Here is a 21,181-nt window from a genome sequence, read left to right as displayed (position 1 = left end):
TTCCTGTGAACTTTGCTTCATTTCTGGACTTCAGTCTACTTCTGGACATTCTTAATAGTAAGCGTACCTTGGAACACAAATCAGTAGTCTACATACAGAAGAGAGATTTCACTTCCATCTCTGAAAAAGCGCTATATTTCTCTAACTCTCCCTCAGGAAATCCATACCCTGCTTGCTTCAGAAGCATCTTTTGTTTCAGAAATCTGTACCAGGAACACAGAAGTACTCTCTGATATATAGGACAGGAACAAGTAGCTACTATATCAGGTCTTTAGTTTACAATAATAAGACATTTCAAAGGTAAGCCTTAAAACTCATCTAACCCACTGGTGTCAATGATTTTCACTGAGGTTCCCCAGATTTCAGTGGTTTTATTATGACTATTTTCACTGCAACTGCCACAGAGTTATTCTCACCAACCCCAACAAACCATTGGAAAATTAGCAAGGAAAAGAAAAAAAAACAAAAAACACTCGGGCACTTTGGGAGGGCATTCACACAGCCTAAGTTAGGCTCTGGGTGCTCCCTAGAGCGCCGGTGTCTCTCCATTGACCATAAGGGGAATCAGACTCTTAACTGACACTCTCTGAATCAGACTGAAGTCAGACATCTATCTAACCTGAACTGGATAACATTAATAACCCTCCTCCTAGAGTGAGCAAAGAAACTAGCTCAAACTATTTAAGCTACACATTTTTATCCGCCATGCAGCTACTCTTTGCATATTTTTCTTTCTGCTTCTGCCTAGATCTTTCAGCAATACCAACTGGCAATTAAGTTGCACAGTAGAAAATATTTCTTGTCCTAATTTAGGGGTTAAATTGCTGTACAGATCAGTGTAGGTTAATATTTCTTTAGTTCTTACTGTAATACCTTGAATACTTAAGATTTTTCTCTTGGCTAGGTTCCAGGTTAACAGAATTTCTTCTGTCAATTTTTCAGAATTCTGAAATAGCAATTGATGGTTAATGGAGAAAATCCTGCACTTCGGCATACAGTCAGGCCCCTGTGTGGATAGGAGCTGACTGGAATACAAAATGGATCTCTAATGCCTCTGGGCTCAATGGTTGCTAGATACCCAATAATATATTCAATACTTGATATTTTCAAGGCAGTATAGTCTCTGGCTCGAAAACTAACATTTTATTCATTTGAATAATAAGAGATCATCCCTTCACTCTTCCAAATATGCTGATCTTTAAATTTATACATCACAGAAATGTGAAAATCTTGCACATTCAGAAAAATGGAAGGGGTAGAAAAGGCAGCTATATTCTGAATTACAAATGCACACTGGGATTGGCAATGGTGGGTCTTTTGGCTGAAATGTTATTTTGTTGATAGTATAGTCCTCATTTTGGACGAATTGACTAGCAGGCTTTTGCTAATCAGTACAAAATACACAGAAAGCATACTTCTATTTTTGTTGCAGGTTCTTTGCTTTAATCTTATCCTTTCAGGCACAGACCACTGTGCATCTGTTAAAGCAAATTAGCAGCCACTACTGTGTATTTATGAGTCTCACTGATAGACACTCACTGAATAAATCCAAAATGCAGTCTGTTCCTTTGCTATTTTTAAGATTCCTCTAAATCTTTGAGGGGGCCTTAAATATTCCAAGTCTCCTCCTTTCTTCAGAGGAAAGAAGGAAAAAAAGACAGCAAAGTGTCACTACATAAGCACAGCAGTAACTCCGGGTGACATAGTTAAGAACTGAGGGGCTTGATCCTCATCTAACAGGGATTTAATTGCACGGCTTGGAAGAGTAGTCTCGGTTGCAGCCTGGAGCTGGCAAGGAGCCTCCTGCTTCAAGCTTCCACAGACACTAGGGAGCGAGACAGAGACACTCCACGACAAGGATTTCTCCACAAGAGCCAAATAAGCCTCGTGGTGACAAACAACTGTCCTGCCACCCATTCTTTCCTACACCCCCCCCCCCCGAAAAAAACAGAAATTAAATCTCAACGGCTGCGCCCGGCACCCTCACCGCGCAGTACCGCTGCCGACGCTCCCAGCAGGCCCGGCCGTTCCCCGCACCCCCACCCGCCCCGGCAGCGGGCAGCGGGCCTGCGCTCCCGGCCGGGCGGACGGGGCCGGCAGGATCGGCGGTAGAAGCGGGGGGCCGCAGGGCCCGGCCCGGGCCGTGCGGTGTCCCCCGGCGCCGCCGCCGCCGCCCGCCCTCACCTTGTTGGTGAAGCAGGAGGCCAGGTAGAAGAGGCAGAAGGCGAGGCCGCCCGCCGGCCGCTTTAAATACATCTGTCAACGCATGTCCCGCCGCCGGGGGGAGAGGGCGACCGCGGCAGCGGCGGGGCGCGGGGCTGGCGCCGGCCAGCCACGCCGGCCATGACAGCGACGCGTGGCGGCGCGGCGGGACCAATGGGCACCGCGCACCGCCGCGAGGCGCGGGCTCCTTAAAGCGGCGATGCCTCCCCCCAGCCCCCTCGGGGCCCACCGTGGCGCGCGCTCGGCCGTTGGGCTCCGGCCCGCCCGTCAGCCCCGGCCGCCATCTCGGAAACTTCTGGAAAGGGCTTCGTGAAGGGGTTTTACAGCCTTTACGCGTGTCATCGAGGTTGGTATCACTGTAGCCAGGATAACTGGCACACTGGAAGGCTGGAAGGGACTGTGACAGAAAAATAGCATCATACTGAGATTTTTATCAGCGCTTACTTGAAATGTTCAGATTAATTCATGCCTTCACTAGGCACAAGAAAGAGAGACACCCCGAATTCATGGCATATTATACCACGCTAAAGTTCAGTCCCTCCAAAACGCACCTGTACCTATTTAGGTGTCTATACTGTATGACCCTGTTGCTTAGCGGCATTGTAATGTGCAGCTGAGAGATTAAAACAGAGATATTATTGAAATAAATGGTGTAGCTGTTACAACTATCCCTACACTTTATAAGTTTGCATGGGAGATGACAAAGTGCTTTTGGCATCAGTTAAGAGCATCTGTCATAACATCTTAAAGTGCAGTTCAAATGAAGTGTTACAATGCATCTAATGGAAGGTCTTTTGCACTTCAGTACTTCAGAGGCTTGTAATATGTAATATAGACTTCAGTCACAAGTAGCAAAATTGTACTTCCTAGTACAATTGACCATGTATTCCTAAACATACACTCACGTAATCGCAGCTTGTAAATATATATTGCCTTGAAATGTAAAAGTCATTTGGTTGTGTAAATTGAGTTTCTATTCAAAATTACTTTTGTCTTACAATTTATCTTCCAAATATCATCCTCTATTTGACTTATTGTTATTGAAGAGATCTAACAGTTCCAAATTAGCCGTATTGTCAATAAATGTTCTTTGGGAGCTGCTCATGCCATTACAGCACCATCTTAATAGCATTCTGAAGGCCTGAAAAAACAGGTGAAGTTTAAGTTTAAGGACAACTGTTGTCCGAATCAGAAATGCTATCTTACTATTATCTATGAATAGATCTCTGGGAAAATTACAAAAACAATTTACAGATAAAGTGAGAACTTCCAGCTGCCCTAAACCTGAAAGGAAATCAGGAGGCAATTCTGCGAGTAAATTACTGGTTAGGTCAACCTTCCCTAACCTGCCAGCAAACAGCAGCAGTAGAGTATTTGGGGGTCTGTTTTCAGGTACGGAAAAGTGTTCTAGGTTGCACACACTGCATGTGGTATCTCCGTAAAATGATTATCATCAGTCAGTAAATCATTACAATGCTTTATGCTGTCAAATGTTATGTAAATAGTTTATTTCATTATGTGACAGCACTAGGATTTTAAAATTACGAATGAGATCAAAAACTCCTTTTGATACAGTATGGAGAGAGTTACCTGCCAGCATCAAGATATCAAGCTGAGAGAGCCCAGCAAACACAGGCTCTTGTATCTGCAGCCTGTTATTATAAAGTTTTTCTAAGGTGCTGAAAATATTGTTGTCCAGGTGACTCAGTCTAATTTCAGCTAAGTCAAAGCAAACGATTTTCTCTGTGTTCTTGAACAGGTCTGATGACAAGTCTGTGAAGCTGTTGCCACTGCCTACCAATCTGAAGAGAGAGTTGGTTTTAGGCTAAACGTGGGTATGTTAGATTGAACAGGTGGAGAAACAGCCCTGGCAGAAGGAGGCTGTCATTCATGATCAGTGTTTCTGTTTCTTGGGCAATACCAGAAAGAACCTTATCTAAACTGGCAGTTTGTTAGAGAAGGGATGCAAAAACACTTCAGAAAATGGAAGGACATATCCAAAGAGCAGCATAAATAACAAAGGAATCATCATGACTGCCTACAGTGGGACAGGCAGGGAGGAAAATCTAACAATGTAAGCCTTTTCTTGTGGATGTGGTTTTGCTTCTAATAAATATGATCATGGCAGTTTTTCCATTACACATCAAAATGCCAGTCATTTTCCATAACTGTTGTATTTTTTTTTTCTACAGTCCAGAAGAACCTTTAGGGTTCTGTTGTTCATGAAGAGGAATAATGCACAGAGTAGTAAAAATCTTTGTCTGCATTCTTCATGTAAATGATTGGGCTGCATCACACTAGTGACAGGATGACATGCAAAGGTGAGGCCAATTTCTTTGCTGGTGGTAGAACCTGGCACAGTTGCACTGAAGTTAATTTAAACCACATCCAAAGTGGTGTAAGTATAAAAAAACGCAGACTCATACCAAAATAAAAGTGTCCACATGACAAGTGGACACCAGAATATCTCATTTTATATTCATCTGCTACTTCATATCAATGTAAGTTCCATGCATTAGACAAGCCTTTTATCATAAACTTTGATTCAGACATTTTACATACCTTGCACATAAGGAATACACATTTTTTTGACACCTCTGGGTACTTTGAGAGGCAATACATAAATAGAATTTGCCTCTGCTCCCAATTTCTGACAAGATATCAATTAATTTCAGTTAAAAATAGCCTATTAAATTTATCAGCCCACTTTTCTGCCTGTATTTAGCTATCAAGTTGAAGCAGAATGGAGATGCAATGTGTTTTTCTCTGAAAATATCTTCAAAATCATTTATGAAATTAAAAGCAAAACTTCTTTATGAAGAAAAAAAAGCCTGTCAAAGGTAGAGTTGAATTTTGTATTCTTGTCCTGCTTGTTTTTTCAATATTAGAAACCCATGCATGTGGAACTTGTTCTTCCTGGAAAAGTTGTCATACTTGGATGATTCTCTGCAATCCTTGAATGACTAAAAATAAGTGAGACCATCATCAAGAGAAATTAATTTTAGTAATTAGGGTATGTTTAATAAGACATTTTGTGCTTTAAAAAAAACCCCTGCTTTTGTTGGTCTGTATTTAACTCAGGCATTTGACAAACACTAAGTGAAATATTTAAAACTCTTCCTCTACTTTGCAAGGTAAGTTTCCTTTCCAGTTCTCTAAATCTCCAAGTCATTTTTCAGTAAAAATAGGAGAAAAGACTTCTTATTTCTAAGGTGAAAAATTAGTACTTTGGAAGTGATTTTTAGAAAAGAAAAGTTAACAAATCTTTTGGGACATTTTAGGTAATACAGCAAAAACAGAATAACAACATTCCTTGGTATCTTCAGTTACAACTCACATTTGAGAAAACAAGAAAGAGAACAGCCATTTTGACAAAAATAACATTCATAGCATGTTTTAGCAAAAATAAATTGCTGCCTTTGTATTTAATTTTAGCTGTACTATCTGAACACTGTATGTTCAACAACAAGTTAAAAAAACAGTTTGTGGTAAAATATATTCAGCAAATGGTGGATACTCAACCTGAGAAATTCCCGTGTGTTCTCTGCCTTCAGCAGCTCCAGAAATTTAACCAAAAGTGATTTCACAAACTGCAGCTTTTATTGCTTAACTGACTCTGTTTGTGATACTTGTTTTGCAAGCCTCCCTGGAAAAGGAAAAAAAAAGTAAAACAAATAGAAACCAAATGTAAACAACTAGATTTCATAGCAGTTCTTATGCACGTCAATGATGCATAAACTATAAATATCTTAGGGAGGCAAAGAAACAGTGAAAGTCATGCCCCACCTTGCCATGATTGCTGGGCGTTCTTTTATTATAGCGTAGGTAAGCCACATTCTTGCCAGCTGATATGTTGGCAAGGCACTGTCTGTGCAGTTGTCATTTCGACTTTGCGTGGGTAATTCAAGGTACAGGGTACCTCACTCGGTACGTGTACATCCTGGTTTTGGAGGACAAAACAAAGCAGCATAAACAGGGAACTGGTGAGCATAGCCTAAACTAGGGAGAGAGAGGGGAACCTTACTGGTAGACCAGAGGCCAAATCCAGCCCACCATATAATTCTGGGTAACCTGCTGCCTTAGCCTCAGAGACAAAGTCAGTGGCTAAAGCTCAATAGCTGAACAGTCCCCATTGCCCCAAGGCAAATTCAAGCATTTTAGTCCATGAGACACAATCCCATATGATTCATAAGGAGGTGGCCCAAAACAGACATCTGAGTTCCACTGCTGGAAGGTGTGGTCCATCCTGACCTAAAAAGGACACTTACATGCCACAGCAATGGATGCAATAGGAATGGCAAGGTAGATTACATAGCATTTCTGCTTCACAGAGCATATGTTAAAGTGCTTTGAATATCTTTAAAATTGTCAAATGTGTCTTTTGCAGACAAAAGTATATACTTTGTATTGTACCACAAATTCAACCTAGAAGGCTTTAACTGTATCAAAAAGAGTAAGAAAAGTTTACAGGTATCTACAAAGACTAATGTAAGCATGTGATCAAAATACTTTTGACTTGTTATTTTAGTGAAATATCATTTTCATACATAATGTTATATTGATATCTCTCTTTGTTCTTCTTGCAGCATTTTCTATTAAAAGTGGGAGGCTTGTTCTCAGCCAAAAGTAATGTATTTCCCTACAGCAAAATGCACAGGCAGATTTGAATTATTGTAAATCACTTGGATTAAGAATGAAGATAGACATTTCTGCAAATAATTACTTTGAACTACATATTCAGTAATTGCAAAACAGCTTTGGAAATATATTGAGTAATATAAAGGGAAGTTTCTGCTCCATCTGGATTTTTAACTATTTTTATTAGTAGATGTGAATGTGTGGCAAATAATTGTTTACATGTCATTTTACAGAACATTTCCTCTTAATACAATTCAGTTCTAAGCTTGATCCACTCATACAAAGGGTCATGGGATCAAGGCCTCAATCATAATATTTATTCAAGCAGGACTTGCTTTGAATCCTATGTAAAATTGCAGAACTGAAGAATATGAAAAAAGACTCATTTCTGAAAATTAAAAACTGAATTAAAAGGCAAAGGAATATTAAGTCATTGTTAATGTTTTTTTGAACAAAAGAATACAAAAAAAGTGTTTCTTAATCTGTGCTTGTACAGTTGTGCTAAAGATTTTCTCAGGACAGCAGGACATTGCTCTGACACTCAGCTCATTTATGTAAGTGATAAATTTAGCTAAGACAAATTGAAGGGGGCATGGCAGCAGTCTTCAAACCCCAAAAGGCAGCTGCAAAGAGAAAAATAATCTGTCTTCTCCAGGGCCATGGGCAGAGGGGGTACAAACCACACTGCAACCGCAGGGCCAGACTGAGCCCCCCAGCCGCATCTGCGGGCCCACGTGTCTGTGTCTGTTCACTGTGTGTAGCAGGGCAGGATCACGACCACACTCCCGACCCTCTCCAGACCTGGCCAGCCCGCCCTGTCACCGGCACCGGGAGTGACTTGCGGCAGGCACCAGCACTGGCGCGGGCTGTCTCGGGAGACTGGTGCGGTATGCTGTTAGAGGTCGTGGAGGACAAAGCAGGCCAACTTTGCCTGAGCAAGCTGCTTCTCCTGTGCCCGAGCTGGTGACAGAAGTTTTGGGAGGTCTGCCCTGGCGGCACAGCTGTGCTCGATGTTCAACAGGGCACATACCCCGAGCACGTCGGGGACACCCGGGTGGCGTTAAGACCCCTTACCGTTTCTCCTGCGCCTGGAGCAACCCCGCATGTGAGGGTGGCTTTCTGGCTATTGACAGTGGTCGGAAAGACACAGTAGCCTTATATGTACAGATGCCTCTGATGCCAGGGGATGGGCCAGGTGTAGGGAGGTTCCTGTACATTGCTTCCTCACTGTAGGGAAACCTGCTCACACAGAGGTAAGACAGCAAGTGTATTGCAGCAAAATGCCATAACTGAAAATTTATTTTCATGGAAACAGCACGTTTTAATTACAATATTATTTTACAGATAAATGCTATGTATAAAATTGCAGTGCAACAGGTGTAGGATCACATACAAAGTATTTGTATTCAAATTGTATTTATGGTAAGCTAAGGGATCACGATCAAATGAGTTAGTTTTGCTTACGCTTATTTTTCTGCTTCTCTAGTTATTTCCTGAGACAAAAGGAGGCATTCTGAATTTCGGGTTTCCCTCAGCACACCTCCCTCGTGGCTTTGCCCTTCTAGGGATTTTTTGCTCTTGCTTCCTTACTCTGCGCTATCCACCTGCTCCGTAGGACTGGGTCACGGCTCCGGGGTCGGCATGGCCCATCCCACCTCCCTGCGGCCGTGTCCCGCTTCCCCCGTGGCGGTGCCGGTGCCGGTGCCGCGGTTCTGGGAGTGCCTTGGCTCCTGCGGACATCACCGGAAGGGCGTGCGAGGCCCGCACGCCGCCGACCAATGAGGAGCGCGGACGGCAGGTGACGGCAAGAGAGAACCGGGAAGAACCCGGAAGAGTTTGTATTTCGAGCGACGCTGCCCTCCGGAGAGCCTCAGCCGCCGCTGCAGCGCCCGCCCGCCCGCCCTACATGCACAGATGGACCCGGTGGGAGTCGCCGCCGCCGCCCCCCCCGAGGCCGGGCCGGGCCCCGCCTGGCAGAGCAAGGTGAGCGCGGCGGGCTGGGCGCCCCTATCTGCCCGGTGGGAGCTGCTGCCGGCCCCCGATAAGCGAGGCGCCGCTCGCCGAGGAGCAGAGGGCGCCTGGTTATCAGCGCCGCGAGCCGGAGCTCGGCCGGGTTTCTCTGTCTCCCCAAGCCGAAGCTGTGTGCGTGTTGCTGCGCTTTGGAGGCGTGCTTGTGGTGATTGTCCTCTCGGGCTCTAGAAGCGGGGGAGGCGGCTTGTGCGTGAGGTACTAGTGTGTTATCCCGAGAGAAGTCTTACAGGGACGGTGTGTAAGCTAACTTCTGGTACTGTTGTGGTGTTCAGTACATAGGCTTCCCCCATGCCTTCAGAGCGTACCGAAACCAACAAACTGCAATGGGTTTTTGCTCCCCCCCCCCCTTTTTTTTTGCCATTAGTAATTGACCATGGGCACCTTTTGAATCGCCCTTTTCTCTACCGAGTTTATGAAATTACTCCTTGAGTCTTTTTCAGTACTTTAGAAAATCATATTTCCCTAAGTGTCTGTAGAAGACAAAATCTTGTGTGATTGTATCAGCTTGCTTTAAAGCCAGTGATATCTAACTATGGGGATTATTGGGGGTTGACTCTACATCCTCTTGCCAACTTGAGGAAAATGTTTTTTTACAGTGTCCTTGGGGAGCACCTAAGCCTACATCAATATCGTGTTCCCTTGCTGATGTAATGAGTGAACAGCTGGCAAAAGAGTTGCAGCTGGAAGAAGAAAATGCTGCTTTTCCTGAAGTGGTTGCGTAAGTTTAAATCTTGGATTAGTGATCTTGATGGTTGTCAAGTCAACATCTGTCTTTTGTGGACTTTCTTGCAGTGTACTTCATGTGTAACAATATAGTTAAATGTTAAAATTCTGTTAAAAATCCTCTTAAAATTCTTCCTTATGGACTCTTTACTGCCACCACTCCTTTCCTGCTGCTTTCTTCAGGGTTTTGGGTGCTTTAAGCGAATCCATAAGCTATATTTTGGGAAACATTGTCAAAAATGTTTTTCTTCTTTTGTAGAGACTCTTGTTAATAGTGTGCTAGGTTGTTTTGAAAACTGCCTGTTCTGTTGTTCATCCACATTATCATTTGTATCCTCTCAGTATTTGGAGGCTCAAAACACAACCCAAGAGCTTGCTACTTCTAAATTCATACAAAGACTTCTGCCAATGATCTTTTCTGTGAAGCAGATCAATACAACACTGAGTTCAGCTGTAAGCCTTCTTTTTCATGAATGGCATCTTAAAACTAGAACCTGATGTTTCTTACAGAATGATAAATAAAGGCATTGAGGTAATATTTCCACTGTAAAGGAGTGGTAAAGAGAGAAATGGAGCTCTATTACTCCTTAGAGCTTTTTTTCTGTTTAGATCCATTAGTTTCTGTGCAGGTCTACATTAGATCTTGTGTATAAAGTAATGAAATAATATAAAGTGGTGTTTGTGTTTAGATTACTGTTTTTAGCTAAGTTCTTGTTTTAATTCCTTTTTTTGTGTTACACAGTGTTGCTGAAGGACCATTTATTACAGGAGAAAATATTGACACGTCTAGTGACCTAATGCTAGCTCAGATGCTGCAGATGGAATTTGACAGGGAATATGATGCACAGCTTCGACGTGAAGAGAAGAAGTTCAATGGAGATAGCAAAGGTATTCTTATTAAAGGTGATATCTTTGCTTTGGAGATATTTTATGGCATTCTGTTTAAGTTGACAGAGATGTGAGGAAGTAGTGAATCTCTGATAACCACAGACATGCGTGTTTGTTGTTTCTCAAGTTTCCATATCCTTTGAAAATTATCGGAAGGTGCATCCCTTTGACAGTGACAGTTCAGAAGATGAGGTTGATTGGCAAGATACCCGTCATGATCCTTATAGAGCAGGTATGTGGTAATTCTAAACAGTACAAAAATTTCCTGTTACATATTTAGACCTAAAAAAATGCCATACTTAGGTTCCCTGAATGTAAGGGGACCGACTGTAAAGAAAACAGGTCATCTGATTGTGAGGTGCTGTGCAGGAAGTTAGTCTGGTAACTTCAGATTTTTCTCTTTTAGTATTCTGGCTTCAGTGGATGAATCTGAAATAATTATTATCATATATGAACTGTATTGTGGGATACGGATATTTGTCATTACATCTAGCTAGAGTATGTATTGGGCATCTGCATATCATATAGAATATTACATCTGTAATGTGCCAAAAGTGTCTGACACCCCAGAGAAGGCATAGAAGTAGTCATGGCTTAGCAAAAAAAGTTGTCACCTTTAGGATAAGAGAAGATAACTGTGTTAAGATCACACAACTGAAACAGTTTATTCTTTTTAATAAATAAGAACTGTACAACTTCTGTGGGCATAAGGGAACCTTTATGAACATTAGTTATATTTACTTAAATGTAAAGTTTGACTTAGTTTTTCGCTACTGGCAGATAAACCTACTACTACCCCAAAAAAGGGCTTCATAGGAAAGGGAAAAGACATTACTACTAAGCATGATGAAGTGGTATGTGGAAGAAAGAACACTGCTCGCATGGAAAATGTAAGTGAAAACTTCAGAGAATTTATTCTGTGTTATGTATATAAAAATATATTTTACAAAAATGCTTGGAATGCTGTAATTCAACTAAAAAAACTAGTGTTTGTCTGTGCTACTGTTTATTATGTAGGGGTTTTTTTTACTTTTTTTTTTCTTTTACTTTTTTTCCATGACATGAAACCAATGTAATGCTTGGATTAGTTATTCAAAGTAGGAGTTTGGGTTGTGCATTTTCTGTTTTAATATGTTGTTAATTGTTAGTTGTTATTAAGTATGCTAATGAAAAGATTCAAGAATTTGCACAAAACTGTTTTGAAAAAATAAAGTTTTCAGCAAGTTTGGTACTTGAGCAAGTAAAACATCAAGATTATTCTTGCAAACCATAGCCATCATGTAATCTAAACTCTGAATTCATTTCACATGCTTACTCAAGCGACTTACTTTTGATATACAGCTTTTCAATCTGTTTACCCATCCTTTAAATTTGCCTTAATTTAATTGGTACAGCACCTGAAAATATTTTTACAGGAGGTTGGGTTATCTCTTATCGCTTATTTGAGGCAGAACTTTGATTTCTGAATTTAGAGAAGTGTATTTTTAACCTCTGTGAAACCCACTTCGTGGAACACTGTCACTTAGGTCCTAATTTACCTTAGGTTTTTGCAGATTGGAGCAAGAAATTTCTACTTATGAGTTGTTGGGGTTTTTTTGGGGGGGGGGGGGCTGGGAGGGGAAGGTGTCTGCTGGTAATAATGCTTAAAATCCTATTATATCTGCTTGTAGTTTGCACCTGAATTCCAAGTTGGGGATGGAATTGGGATGGACTTAAAGCTGTCCAATCAAGTCTTCAATGCCTTAAAGCAACATGCCTACTCTGAGGAACGTCGAAGTGCAAGGCTCCATGAAAAGAAGGAGCACTCCACTGCCGTATGTTTTTAATTGTTTTTATATCCTTTATTTTGTGTAACAACGAAGACTGTTCTGGTAATCCTGTCAGGAAGATGAAATGACCAGTTAAGCTCCACAATTTAATAATTTACAAAGTCAGTTGTTATGCTTTGTAGGCCCAGTCTCGAGTAGGGCCTCTGGTAATTCCTGCTGTGGACTCTTTTAAACTTGGGTGTTTTGTTTTATCTTGCTGTTACTGCTGTAAAATGAATATAATACTTAGGATATTATGATTCACTGTTTTTAAGACTGAAAAACCTCTATGAAGTGCTCTTAAGCAATGACAATGTTTATACTGTATGCAGAATTGGTAAAATACACTGTGCTGCACAGCTTACAATCTACTTGAGAGTATTAAATCTTAAGGAGTAAAGATGACAGCGCTAGAATAGTTTAGTTTTGCTTCATTTGAGTTTTTCATATTAACTAATGTTATTCTTTCCATGCAGTTAGACATCTGCAGCATATAAACACTCTGAAACAATCCTTTTGCTTTAACTTAATGACCTTAGTGAATTGAGTATTCATTTCACGCTTGTAGGAGAAAGCAGTGGATCCTAAGACACGTTTACTTCTGTACAAGATGGTCAATGCTGGGATGCTAGAGACCATTACTGGCTGTATCAGCACAGGAAAAGAATCTGTTGTTTTCCATGCGTATGGAGGAAAGTACGTACATTATTTGTTATTGACACCAGTCTTAACTGTCAGAGATGGTATAAAAAGGGGAAACCACAGAAATACTTCAAACATTCTGCCTTTTTAATCTTTCCCAAGATTTGACATTTGTATTAACGTATATGCAGATGATAACATATATTGTGAAAACCAACTTTACCAGCTTTAAAGCAAACAATCCCTACTTTCTTCCCTGGAGGCTATTTAATGAACAGGGACAAATCCACTGTAACTTCTGTAGAAAACCTTTTTATACACACAAATAAGTCTCTGAGGTTCTGGGAACTGTTTCCACTGACCTGCCTCAGGCTAGGGAGCTGTCATGATGATCTCTGGCCACCTGAAGATGTCTTTCCGTACAGATCACTGTGTTATCGGCTCCCACCTTGTGCAGTTTAGTGGAGGTGTTCTTTTTTACTTTTAGGATAACTTGAGAATAGCATTGGGATGCTGTTCACTTTAGAAGTTGTGTAAGACTCCAGACTCTGTACTGAAATTGCAATTAACACCCTTATTTAAAGTATGTTAAGTAAGGACTAATTAAATCCAATACAGATAATCTGTTTACAAATGTGAGAGGGAGAAATGAATAGTAGGAAGAAGATCCATATTCTTCTCACCTTATTTGAATGATATTCAGGCGGATTCCCTTGCTTGTTATTATTCAACTGGCAACATCTTTTGTGATGCTTACCAAAGAACAGTGCGCCTAGGGTTATAGTTCTAATGAAGAATTAACTTAATTTGTAATGTATCTGAAATAATTATATCCATCCAGAGAGCTGCTGTTAGTTGTGATTCCTAACTAAATTATTGACGTTATTAACGTATTAGGAAGTGGAATCTATTTGATAAGCAGCATATAATCGAAATTCCAAAAACCAAACATTCAAGATTTAAACTTAATCATACAATCCTTGCAGATTTAACTTGAAGTGGCTTTCAAACTTGATTAAAAAAGAACAGATCTTCTCTTATGCTTAAAAATTACTGCATCTTACAACATTAAAGCAAAACCCTGTGTTTGCTTGTAAGGATGCGAGTGAATAGTTAACTTTGTTATATGTTTTGACTTTTTCCACCAGAAGTACAAATGAAGATGATAAAGTTATACCTCCAGAATGTGCCATCAAAGTGTTTAAAACAACTCTTAATGAATTCAAGAACCGTGACAAATATATTAAAGATGACTACAGATTTAAAGACCGCTTCAGTAAATTGAATCCACGCAAGATTATTCGTATGTGGGCTGAGAAAGAAATGCATAACTTGACAAGGTACAAAAACATATAGTTATCAAACACTACCAGTTTCCTATTCCCTGTTTAAGGAAGTTACACTAGGACTGGGTAGAAGTCTACATTTGATTTTAGGTTAAATAAACCTAAAACCTGGCATAGATTGAACAAGCTTCTAGTTTCTGATGGTTTAATGAATTATCAGCAACTTCAAAGATTTGGTAACAGAACTCATAAGTCCTTGATATTATCAGGTTCTAGTTCTAAAAGCAGTTAGTTTTCAGTGAGTTTTTGTTATGACCACTTTAAGATCCAAATTATCCCATGTGAAATACTGAATAGATCTTTTGACTCTGGATCAACTTGCTCAAACACAGCTCTCTAGCTCTTAAGACTGCAAAGGAGCAAGCAAGAACTAGAATTTTTATATATATGTGTGTGTATATAAAAATAACATATTTTAATCAATGTCTATTTTCTGTTCCACAGAATGCAAAATGCAGGAATTCCTTGTCCTCAAGTGGTTATCCTTAAGAAACATGTCTTGGTTATGTCTTTCATTGGCCAGGATCAAGTCCCAGCTCCTAAACTAAAGGATGTAAAACTTAGTAGTGAAGATATGAAAAAGGCCTACTATCAGATTCTTAATGTAAGACTGCTAATTTTTCTCCCAGTTCTGGCTTGTATTTTCTTTTAGGGAAATAACTTAAAGGACAAATTGGCATCTATGTACTTTTCAGGATGCTTGCAACACTTTCAAGGTACAGAGTCCAAAGGATTATTTTACTGCTCTTTAAAGAGTGACTTAGAATAAACAAGAAAGTATGCATGGGGATGGGAGGAATGTGACACTTATTTCCTCTGTGATAGGGATGAGAATGATAGGTATGTTTAGAAAACTTCTGTCTGTTGAATGCACTTGCACTTATTGGGAGAGATGACATGAGTTTACCAGAATGATTCTTCTGACTTACCGAGACTAAGTTTAGTGATTAAAAGCTGAAGTCTGCAGGTAGTTTACTAAAACTGCAATTGCCTGTATGAAACTACTGTAGGCTTGAAAAAATGATATAAAGTATGTGTGGGGGAAGGAAGAAATGATTTGTTTTGTTATGGTCATGCAAACAATGTTGACTGGAATATGCCTGTTTTTTCCATTGATTTGGTTCCTTGCAGATGATGCAACGGTTGTATAAAGAGTGCAGTCTGGTCCATGCTGATCTGAGTGAATACAATATGCTTTGGCATGACGGAAAGGTAGTATATTCTTCATGTGGGAAGCAAAGGTTCTATCTAATGTGAAATGCTAATAAAAGTGAGTTGTTATCTCTCCCTGACTATAGGTGTGGCTTATTGATGTCAGTCAGTCTGTGGAGCCAACCCACCCTCATGGGCTTGAGTTTTTGTTCAGAGACTGTAGGAATGTTTCACAGGTAGGACATCTTCATCTGACAGTCTGCTCTTACGCTGAATGTTTTTCAAGGAAAACAGCATCAGTTCAGTTCAAAGCTAATAAAAATCAACCAATTTAACTTTTTATTTTTAAAATGATCATCACCACCTATGTATGAGGTCAGTCTTGGAAATTTGTCAATATTGAATGGTGTCCCTCTAAGGGGAATAAACTATAGGTGAATAAAATGATACTACTAAAATTGAAAACTTCTTTCAAATTTTATCTTGTCTGTAGATCAACAAATGTGAAAATGACAGACTAAAAATTAATGATTGTAATTTGTGGAAGGAAAAGAAAAGCTATGTATCATGTAGTAAAGACACTGTTTAATGTATGCTTTTTATATTGAATAGTTCTTCCAGAAGGGAGGTGTGACAGAAGCACTTAATGAGCGTGAACTCTTCAATGCTGTCTCAGATTTAAATATTGCAGCTGACAATGAAGTAGACTTCCAAGCAGAGGTATAACTTTCTTTGTGTTTAACACTTCAATTTGGTTAGCTATCAGCTATTGTAATTCTTTAACTTCCAAATTTAGTTAGCATGATTAGTGTGTATAATTTCAGCAACCATTCTGCATCTCTTTTTCAAAACTTGATTGTTTCAACCTGAAACAAACATTTTCAGAAACTAAAACTGACAGACCTTCCCAGCCTGCTCCTACTCTCTGTGGTCCCAAGTCTAAAAGGCTCTATGTTGCATATAGTTGCTCCTTTCAGTGTTCTGGATAATCTGGTAGGCTATTTTAGTTAAAAGCTAAAAGCTACCTTTATTGTCTTGCCTTACAAATATTAAAGGTGGTGTGCAGAGAAAGGAAAGCTGTTTAAAAACAAATCTATTAATTTTCCTGCTTATTTTTAATCAGTTAAATGTTTTACATGTTTTAATTTAATAAATTTAAAGTTGTAGGCTAACGTTTTGCATGTTCTAAGCCTAAAATGATACACCTAAATTCATACTCACCTAAATATGGACTAGGAATCTCTGGTCTTTTTTTACTTTTTATTTTCAAGTTTTGGCTGTAACTCCTCCAGGCATGAATCCTGATATATCAGACACTAAAAATAAGCCATCAAAAATTTTGCATTTACTATTTAAAATAAGGGTTGCAGGGCAATTCTAACCTGTCTTATTAAAGCAGTGCAAGTCGATGCTGGTCCTGCATGTAGTAGATGAGTATTTAGAGTTATTCAAAAGTTCTCAAAATGAGAAGGAGGGAAATGGAACACCATGTAAAGTAGCCATGAAGGTGTGTGTGTTTTTGTTTTTTTTTAATCTTTAAGACTGTTCCAAAGTGTGTATAGATCAATTTATCAAGCAAAAAAAGTGCTTATCTGTGTTGTGAATTTGGGGTAGTCCTTTTTTTTTAATCTTCCAGTTTGTTCATGACTTTTTTTTTTTTAATTAAAAGTCTTGCATAGCTGTTTATATGCATGAATTTGAGTAGCCCACCCCTGAACTTTGAACTTACACTTTAGTCTCTAGTAACTTAAACTTATCTCCCTTGGAGTGTAAGAGGAAGTAATCCAAACATAACAATCTGAAGATCAGAATAAGCTATGAAATTGTAATACTTTCACTGTGCAAAACACTTAAATGTAACTGTGTTCTGCTTTCACCGTTGATAATGATGGCAGTGGGTTTGTAATCTTAATATTACTTGGAATTTCTCCAGTACTGATGGATGGCCTGAATTACAGCAGAGGTGTTCAGAGTTGGAGAAAGGGATTCTTTTGCACATTGGGGAAGATAGTTGAAGATACAAGGAACATCCTGTCTTCCCTGTAACACATGCATTTTAAGTTATATAGCATAAAGCTGTAAAAGGAGTGCTGTTGGTTCTACTAAACCATGGAAAACAGATGTTTCAAGCTGTACTTGCAAAGAATATTGCATCATACATTTGACTGAATCATTGAAATAGAAATATTGTATAAGCCTGATCAGTCACCTAAGTCTACCTTCCAACAGTATTTGGAAAGATCCCAGTGCAGGCATGGTTTTATGATTTCAGAATGGGTTTATTTTTGTATTTCTAGATTGAAGCTTTGGAGAAGGTGAATGAAGATCACGTGCAGAAACATGGAAAGAAAGTGTCTGCATTTCCAAGTGATGGAGACCCGCCTATATATGATGAATAGCACTGAGTGTAAAGCTGCTGAAGAAGAAAGAAACACAAACTTGCTGCTTCTAACTATGTTGGTGCAGTGGTAAACGTCAGCTACCACAGTCAAGAGAGTGGTTGATTTCAAATACCAAAATGGAAAACACAGCAAGCATATGGTGATGCGTCAGTGTGTTTTTAACTTAGCCCCCAAGGGAGGCTGGCACTGTGAGAATGGAATGTCACTGCCTCTTTGGATGTTCTGACACCTTCACCAACTGTCCAGCTACATTAGACTAATGTAGCTGAGGTGGTCATATTTTGCATGATTCAGAGCTTATATGTTTTAGTTTAAAAAAAAAAAAAAAAATTCTAGATTGTCTAAAGTATTTATGGGAAAGCATCCTAGAAGAGTCCCTCTTCTCTTTCCTATTGCTACTTGAAAAGCTAGTTAAAAATTGTGTATAGGCACAATGTCAGTAGAGCCTTTTGCCCTTCTCCCCGAGAGCAAAACAAAAAGTCAAAGTATGGGCTGCAATCATATGATGCAAATATTAATTTAACAAAACAATATCTTTATATATGCAAAAATCTAGACTTTTTCACTTAAAGTAAATGGGAGTGTGGCACAAACTACCTCTGTGAATGTAATTGGGTATTCCATGAGAAACAGAGATTTGAAACCAACCAGCAGAGGACTTCTTTGGTGAAATACCAGGAAATCCTGAGGGCTATGACCTGGCTGCATAGCAAAGAGCAAGTTCAGTTAGCTTCATTCTTAACATAGAGGTCTTTCCAAGGACTTAGTGCAAGCCAAAAGTGATTCTCTGTATTAATTTTGTAGCCTACACTGGAATTCTGAGTAGAGCATCATTCTCATTCACCTGGACAGTAATCATAGACTATAAGAACCACATCTGATCAGAATTATTTTTAAAAGAAGCTTTTTGCATACAAGGTGTGCAAATAAAGCTCAAAAGTGTTTCTCTTTAATACTTTTATTCTCAGTGTCAGTGTTTCTTTCTGAATGTTTGTGTAACACTTTAGTAATTTTAGCAAGCTCTAAAAATCTAGCAGAGTTTCTCTCCAACACGTTTAAAGATAAACTAATGTAGCGCGATGGTTTGGAATTAAATTCTGACCATCTTCTTTTTAACTTCTTGATCTTTCTGATGATGCTCTTTATCAAGCAGAATATAGTGTTGCTAGGTGTGACATTCTCACAGTGTGCTGTGAAAGTGATTTTTCTATTGGAAAACTGATGGCAAAGTAAAAACTTAAGATCTTGTGGTGGTATTTTTTTGTGTGGTTCTTTGTAAAAGCAGTACCTTGGTCAGCATTAATCCTCAATACAATGAAGTGGTGTTAGGGTGTGACTGCAGTAGTTCATTATAACATAAAAATGATCAACTATTTTGATGGCTACTCTAATAACCTTGACTTTTGTGCCTGTCTCATCTCTGGGACCTGGATACTGTTCCGTTTTTTGAATTAGACAGTCATGTTGCCCCATGTTGTTACTCTCCTAAGTAAAGGAACTTAAGTCTTTTAGAGACATGAGAATTTTCCTAATGACTGCCTGAAACAGTTGCTTTGTAGAGCAATTGGGGAAAAAAGAAAGAAGCTGCTAAAATGAGCATTTTCCTCAACTCTTGTGAAGTAAAATGTTTCAGGATTATTTTTAGGCAAGTTGAATCTCTTAAAAGTAAATCTAGATTTTCATGGCCAAAATCCTAGCCATTGGTTTCATTAACTTTTCTGAGGTTATGACTGTTCTAATGGCCCATTCTAAGACTGTCACAAAGTTGAATGTTACGTACTCAATTGCTGTTTTTCCCCTCACCTCAATTTTCTACCATGTGTATATTCCAATTTCAGTACTTGAAAGAGGAAATACTGTCCTGTAGGGAAATAGCAGAAAGTTAAGCACTAGTAGCACATCTTAAATTTTGAGTTAACTTGAATTAACTAAACTTTTTGGCTAATGTTCAATGAGGTTTTTATTTTCTAGAAAATTATAAACTTGAAAGTACTCTGAACACTCTAGAAGTAATGGTCATCTCTAGTCAACATCTAATTATTTGATCAGGCAGAAGGGTTTGGCAGAACAAATAGCTTGTTTACAGTTCCTTGTCCTGACTTCAGGTTTCTCTAGTTTAATGTGAAATTACTGAACTTGGTCCAAGTGGATCACAAGTCAGCAAGCGGTTGTTTGCAAGATACTGTGTTAATAAGAGGTACTTAACATTTGTATTTTTCCTCTACTAAATTTGTGTGACTCCAGTCTAATCTGAAAACTTTCAATCATATGATCTGCATGATGTGTTTTTTTTTCCCTCTGAGTATTTTTGTTTCCTTTACTTCCCTTCCAAGCCTAATGGTCAATAAGCAAATACATAATTGGTGATGATCTCTCAGAATTTCTCAATCATACTGGGGGTTTTGTAACTAGTGAAAAAGTGCATTACACTTAGTGCATCAAGCAAACAAACTTGACTAGTTTATTCTCCAAACTAAAATGCAAATAAGAAATAAACATGAATATTGAGAAGCAATCCAGATTTTAACTTTAATAATGCTTTGTTAGTAAACATATTCCTGAAATAAGGAGCATTTTAAGTGTAAAAATAAGTTCTCTATTTTATAACCATAGCTGCTAAAACGCAGTTAAATGCTTGAACTGCGCTATCAATAATATCTGCATTTTAGCAATTATGAAGTGAAGCATAAACAAATTACCATAAGGCTGTGAAGCAGTTAGTTCCTTTTTTTTCCCTCAGAGTTTCTTTCTTTATTTTTTTCTGGAAAGCACTATAAGAGATTGTTACAAACATGTTCATTTCCTGTATGAAATGTCTCAGCTAAAACTATTCTCCTGTCCATAGGCTAACGATGCGGCTAGGTATTTAGTTAAGAGGTATACCTTACGTACAGGAAAACATATTTAATCGAGGTGCTTCACTAAAGAGTAGCATTTAATTAAAGTGTTAACACGCTGGAAGGAATGAAAGCAGTCCGTTTGGATTTTATCACCTGTCAGGAAGCCGCTTTCTCACACAGGAGCGAGCAGCAGGTCCTGCCGCCTCCGCGGGGCCCTGCGCAGTGGCCGCGCCGGGCGGGGAGGCGCCGGGACCGGCGGCAGTCGCTGCGCCGCAGCCAGCGGCCGCCATGAGGGGAGGGGAGGGGAGGGAAAGAGAGGGGCGGGGAGGGGCGGGGCTGGGCGGAGCCCCGCCTCCCGCCGGCAACCGCCCGTCGGGGAGGCGGGGGGGGAGGTGCGCGCGCCCGAGGGCGGGGGCGGGGCTTTCCCAGCGCGCAGGCCGCGGCGCCCCTCTCCCCGGCCGGCCGAGGCGGTCACCCGCGCGCTCCCG

General features: G+C 39.8%; 2 protein-coding genes and 1 long non-coding RNA gene across 8 annotated transcripts in view; 1 reads left to right on the top strand and 2 right to left on the bottom strand.

The window, feature by feature from the left end:
• The window catches only part of TMEM241 (transmembrane protein 241), a 61,661-nt gene extending 59,307 nt beyond the window's left edge, over nt 1-2,354 (bottom strand). For all 4 annotated transcript variants that reach the window (XM_067290637.1, XM_067290641.1, XM_067290639.1 and 1 more), the window contains exon 1: nt 2,185-2,354. In XM_067290637.1, coding sequence (XP_067146738.1) covers nt 2,185-2,256 — 72 coding nt within the window. In that variant the 5' untranslated portion in view covers nt 2,257-2,354. The remainder of the gene's footprint in view (nt 1-2,184) is intronic.
• A 1,933-nt stretch (nt 2,355-4,287) lies between these two features.
• Nucleotides 4,288-8,641, bottom strand: LOC136991263 (uncharacterized). Its single transcript, XR_010883321.1, has 4 exons — nt 8,452-8,641; nt 7,936-8,100; nt 5,746-5,869; nt 4,288-5,186 (listed from the first exon to the last, which is right to left on the bottom strand). It is a non-coding gene; the product is annotated as an uncharacterized lncRNA (long non-coding RNA).
• Nucleotides 8,642-8,760: 119 nt separating this feature from the next.
• On the top strand, nt 8,761-19,101 carry RIOK3 (RIO kinase 3). Of its 3 annotated transcripts, none has more exons than XM_067290636.1 (13): nt 8,761-8,844; nt 9,489-9,610; nt 10,358-10,503; nt 10,631-10,735; nt 11,284-11,393; nt 12,174-12,317; nt 12,880-13,007; nt 14,102-14,293; nt 14,744-14,903; nt 15,431-15,511; nt 15,598-15,687; nt 16,064-16,171; nt 17,749-19,101. In XM_067290636.1, the coding sequence occupies exons 1-13, from the start codon at nt 8,776-8,778 to the stop codon at nt 17,848-17,850; spliced, it is 1,557 nt and encodes a 518-aa protein (XP_067146737.1). In that variant the 5' UTR covers nt 8,761-8,775; the 3' UTR covers nt 17,851-19,101. The 3 variants fall into 3 exon arrangements, with proteins under 3 accessions (XP_067146737.1, XP_013798592.1, XP_067146736.1); XM_013943138.2 differs by lacking the exon at nt 8,761-8,844 and adding an exon at nt 9,017-9,087; XM_067290635.1 differs by lacking the exons at nt 8,761-8,844; nt 9,489-9,610 and adding an exon at nt 9,629-10,147.
• The last annotated feature ends 2,080 nt before the right edge of the window (nt 19,102-21,181 follow it).

This window comes from Apteryx mantelli, chromosome 2 (assembly GCF_036417845.1).
Source record: "Apteryx mantelli isolate bAptMan1 chromosome 2, bAptMan1.hap1, whole genome shotgun sequence".
Classification (NCBI taxonomy): Eukaryota; Metazoa; Chordata; class Aves; order Apterygiformes; family Apterygidae; genus Apteryx; species Apteryx mantelli.
Note: the sequence above shows the minus strand (reverse complement) of the source record. Positions and strands in the feature narration are given on the sequence as shown.

Coding starts and splice junctions, on each gene's coding strand:
- RIOK3 (XM_067290636.1), top strand. CDS start 8,776: ATGGACCCGGTGGGAGTCGCCGCCGCCGCCCCCCCCGAGGCCGGGCCG. Junction 10,504..10,630: donor GTTCAATGGAGATAGCAAAG/GTATTCTTATTA, acceptor TTGTTTCTCAAG/TTTCCATATCCTTTGAAAAT. Junction 14,904..15,430: donor CCTACTATCAGATTCTTAAT/GTAAGACTGCTA, acceptor GGTTCCTTGCAG/ATGATGCAACGGTTGTATAA.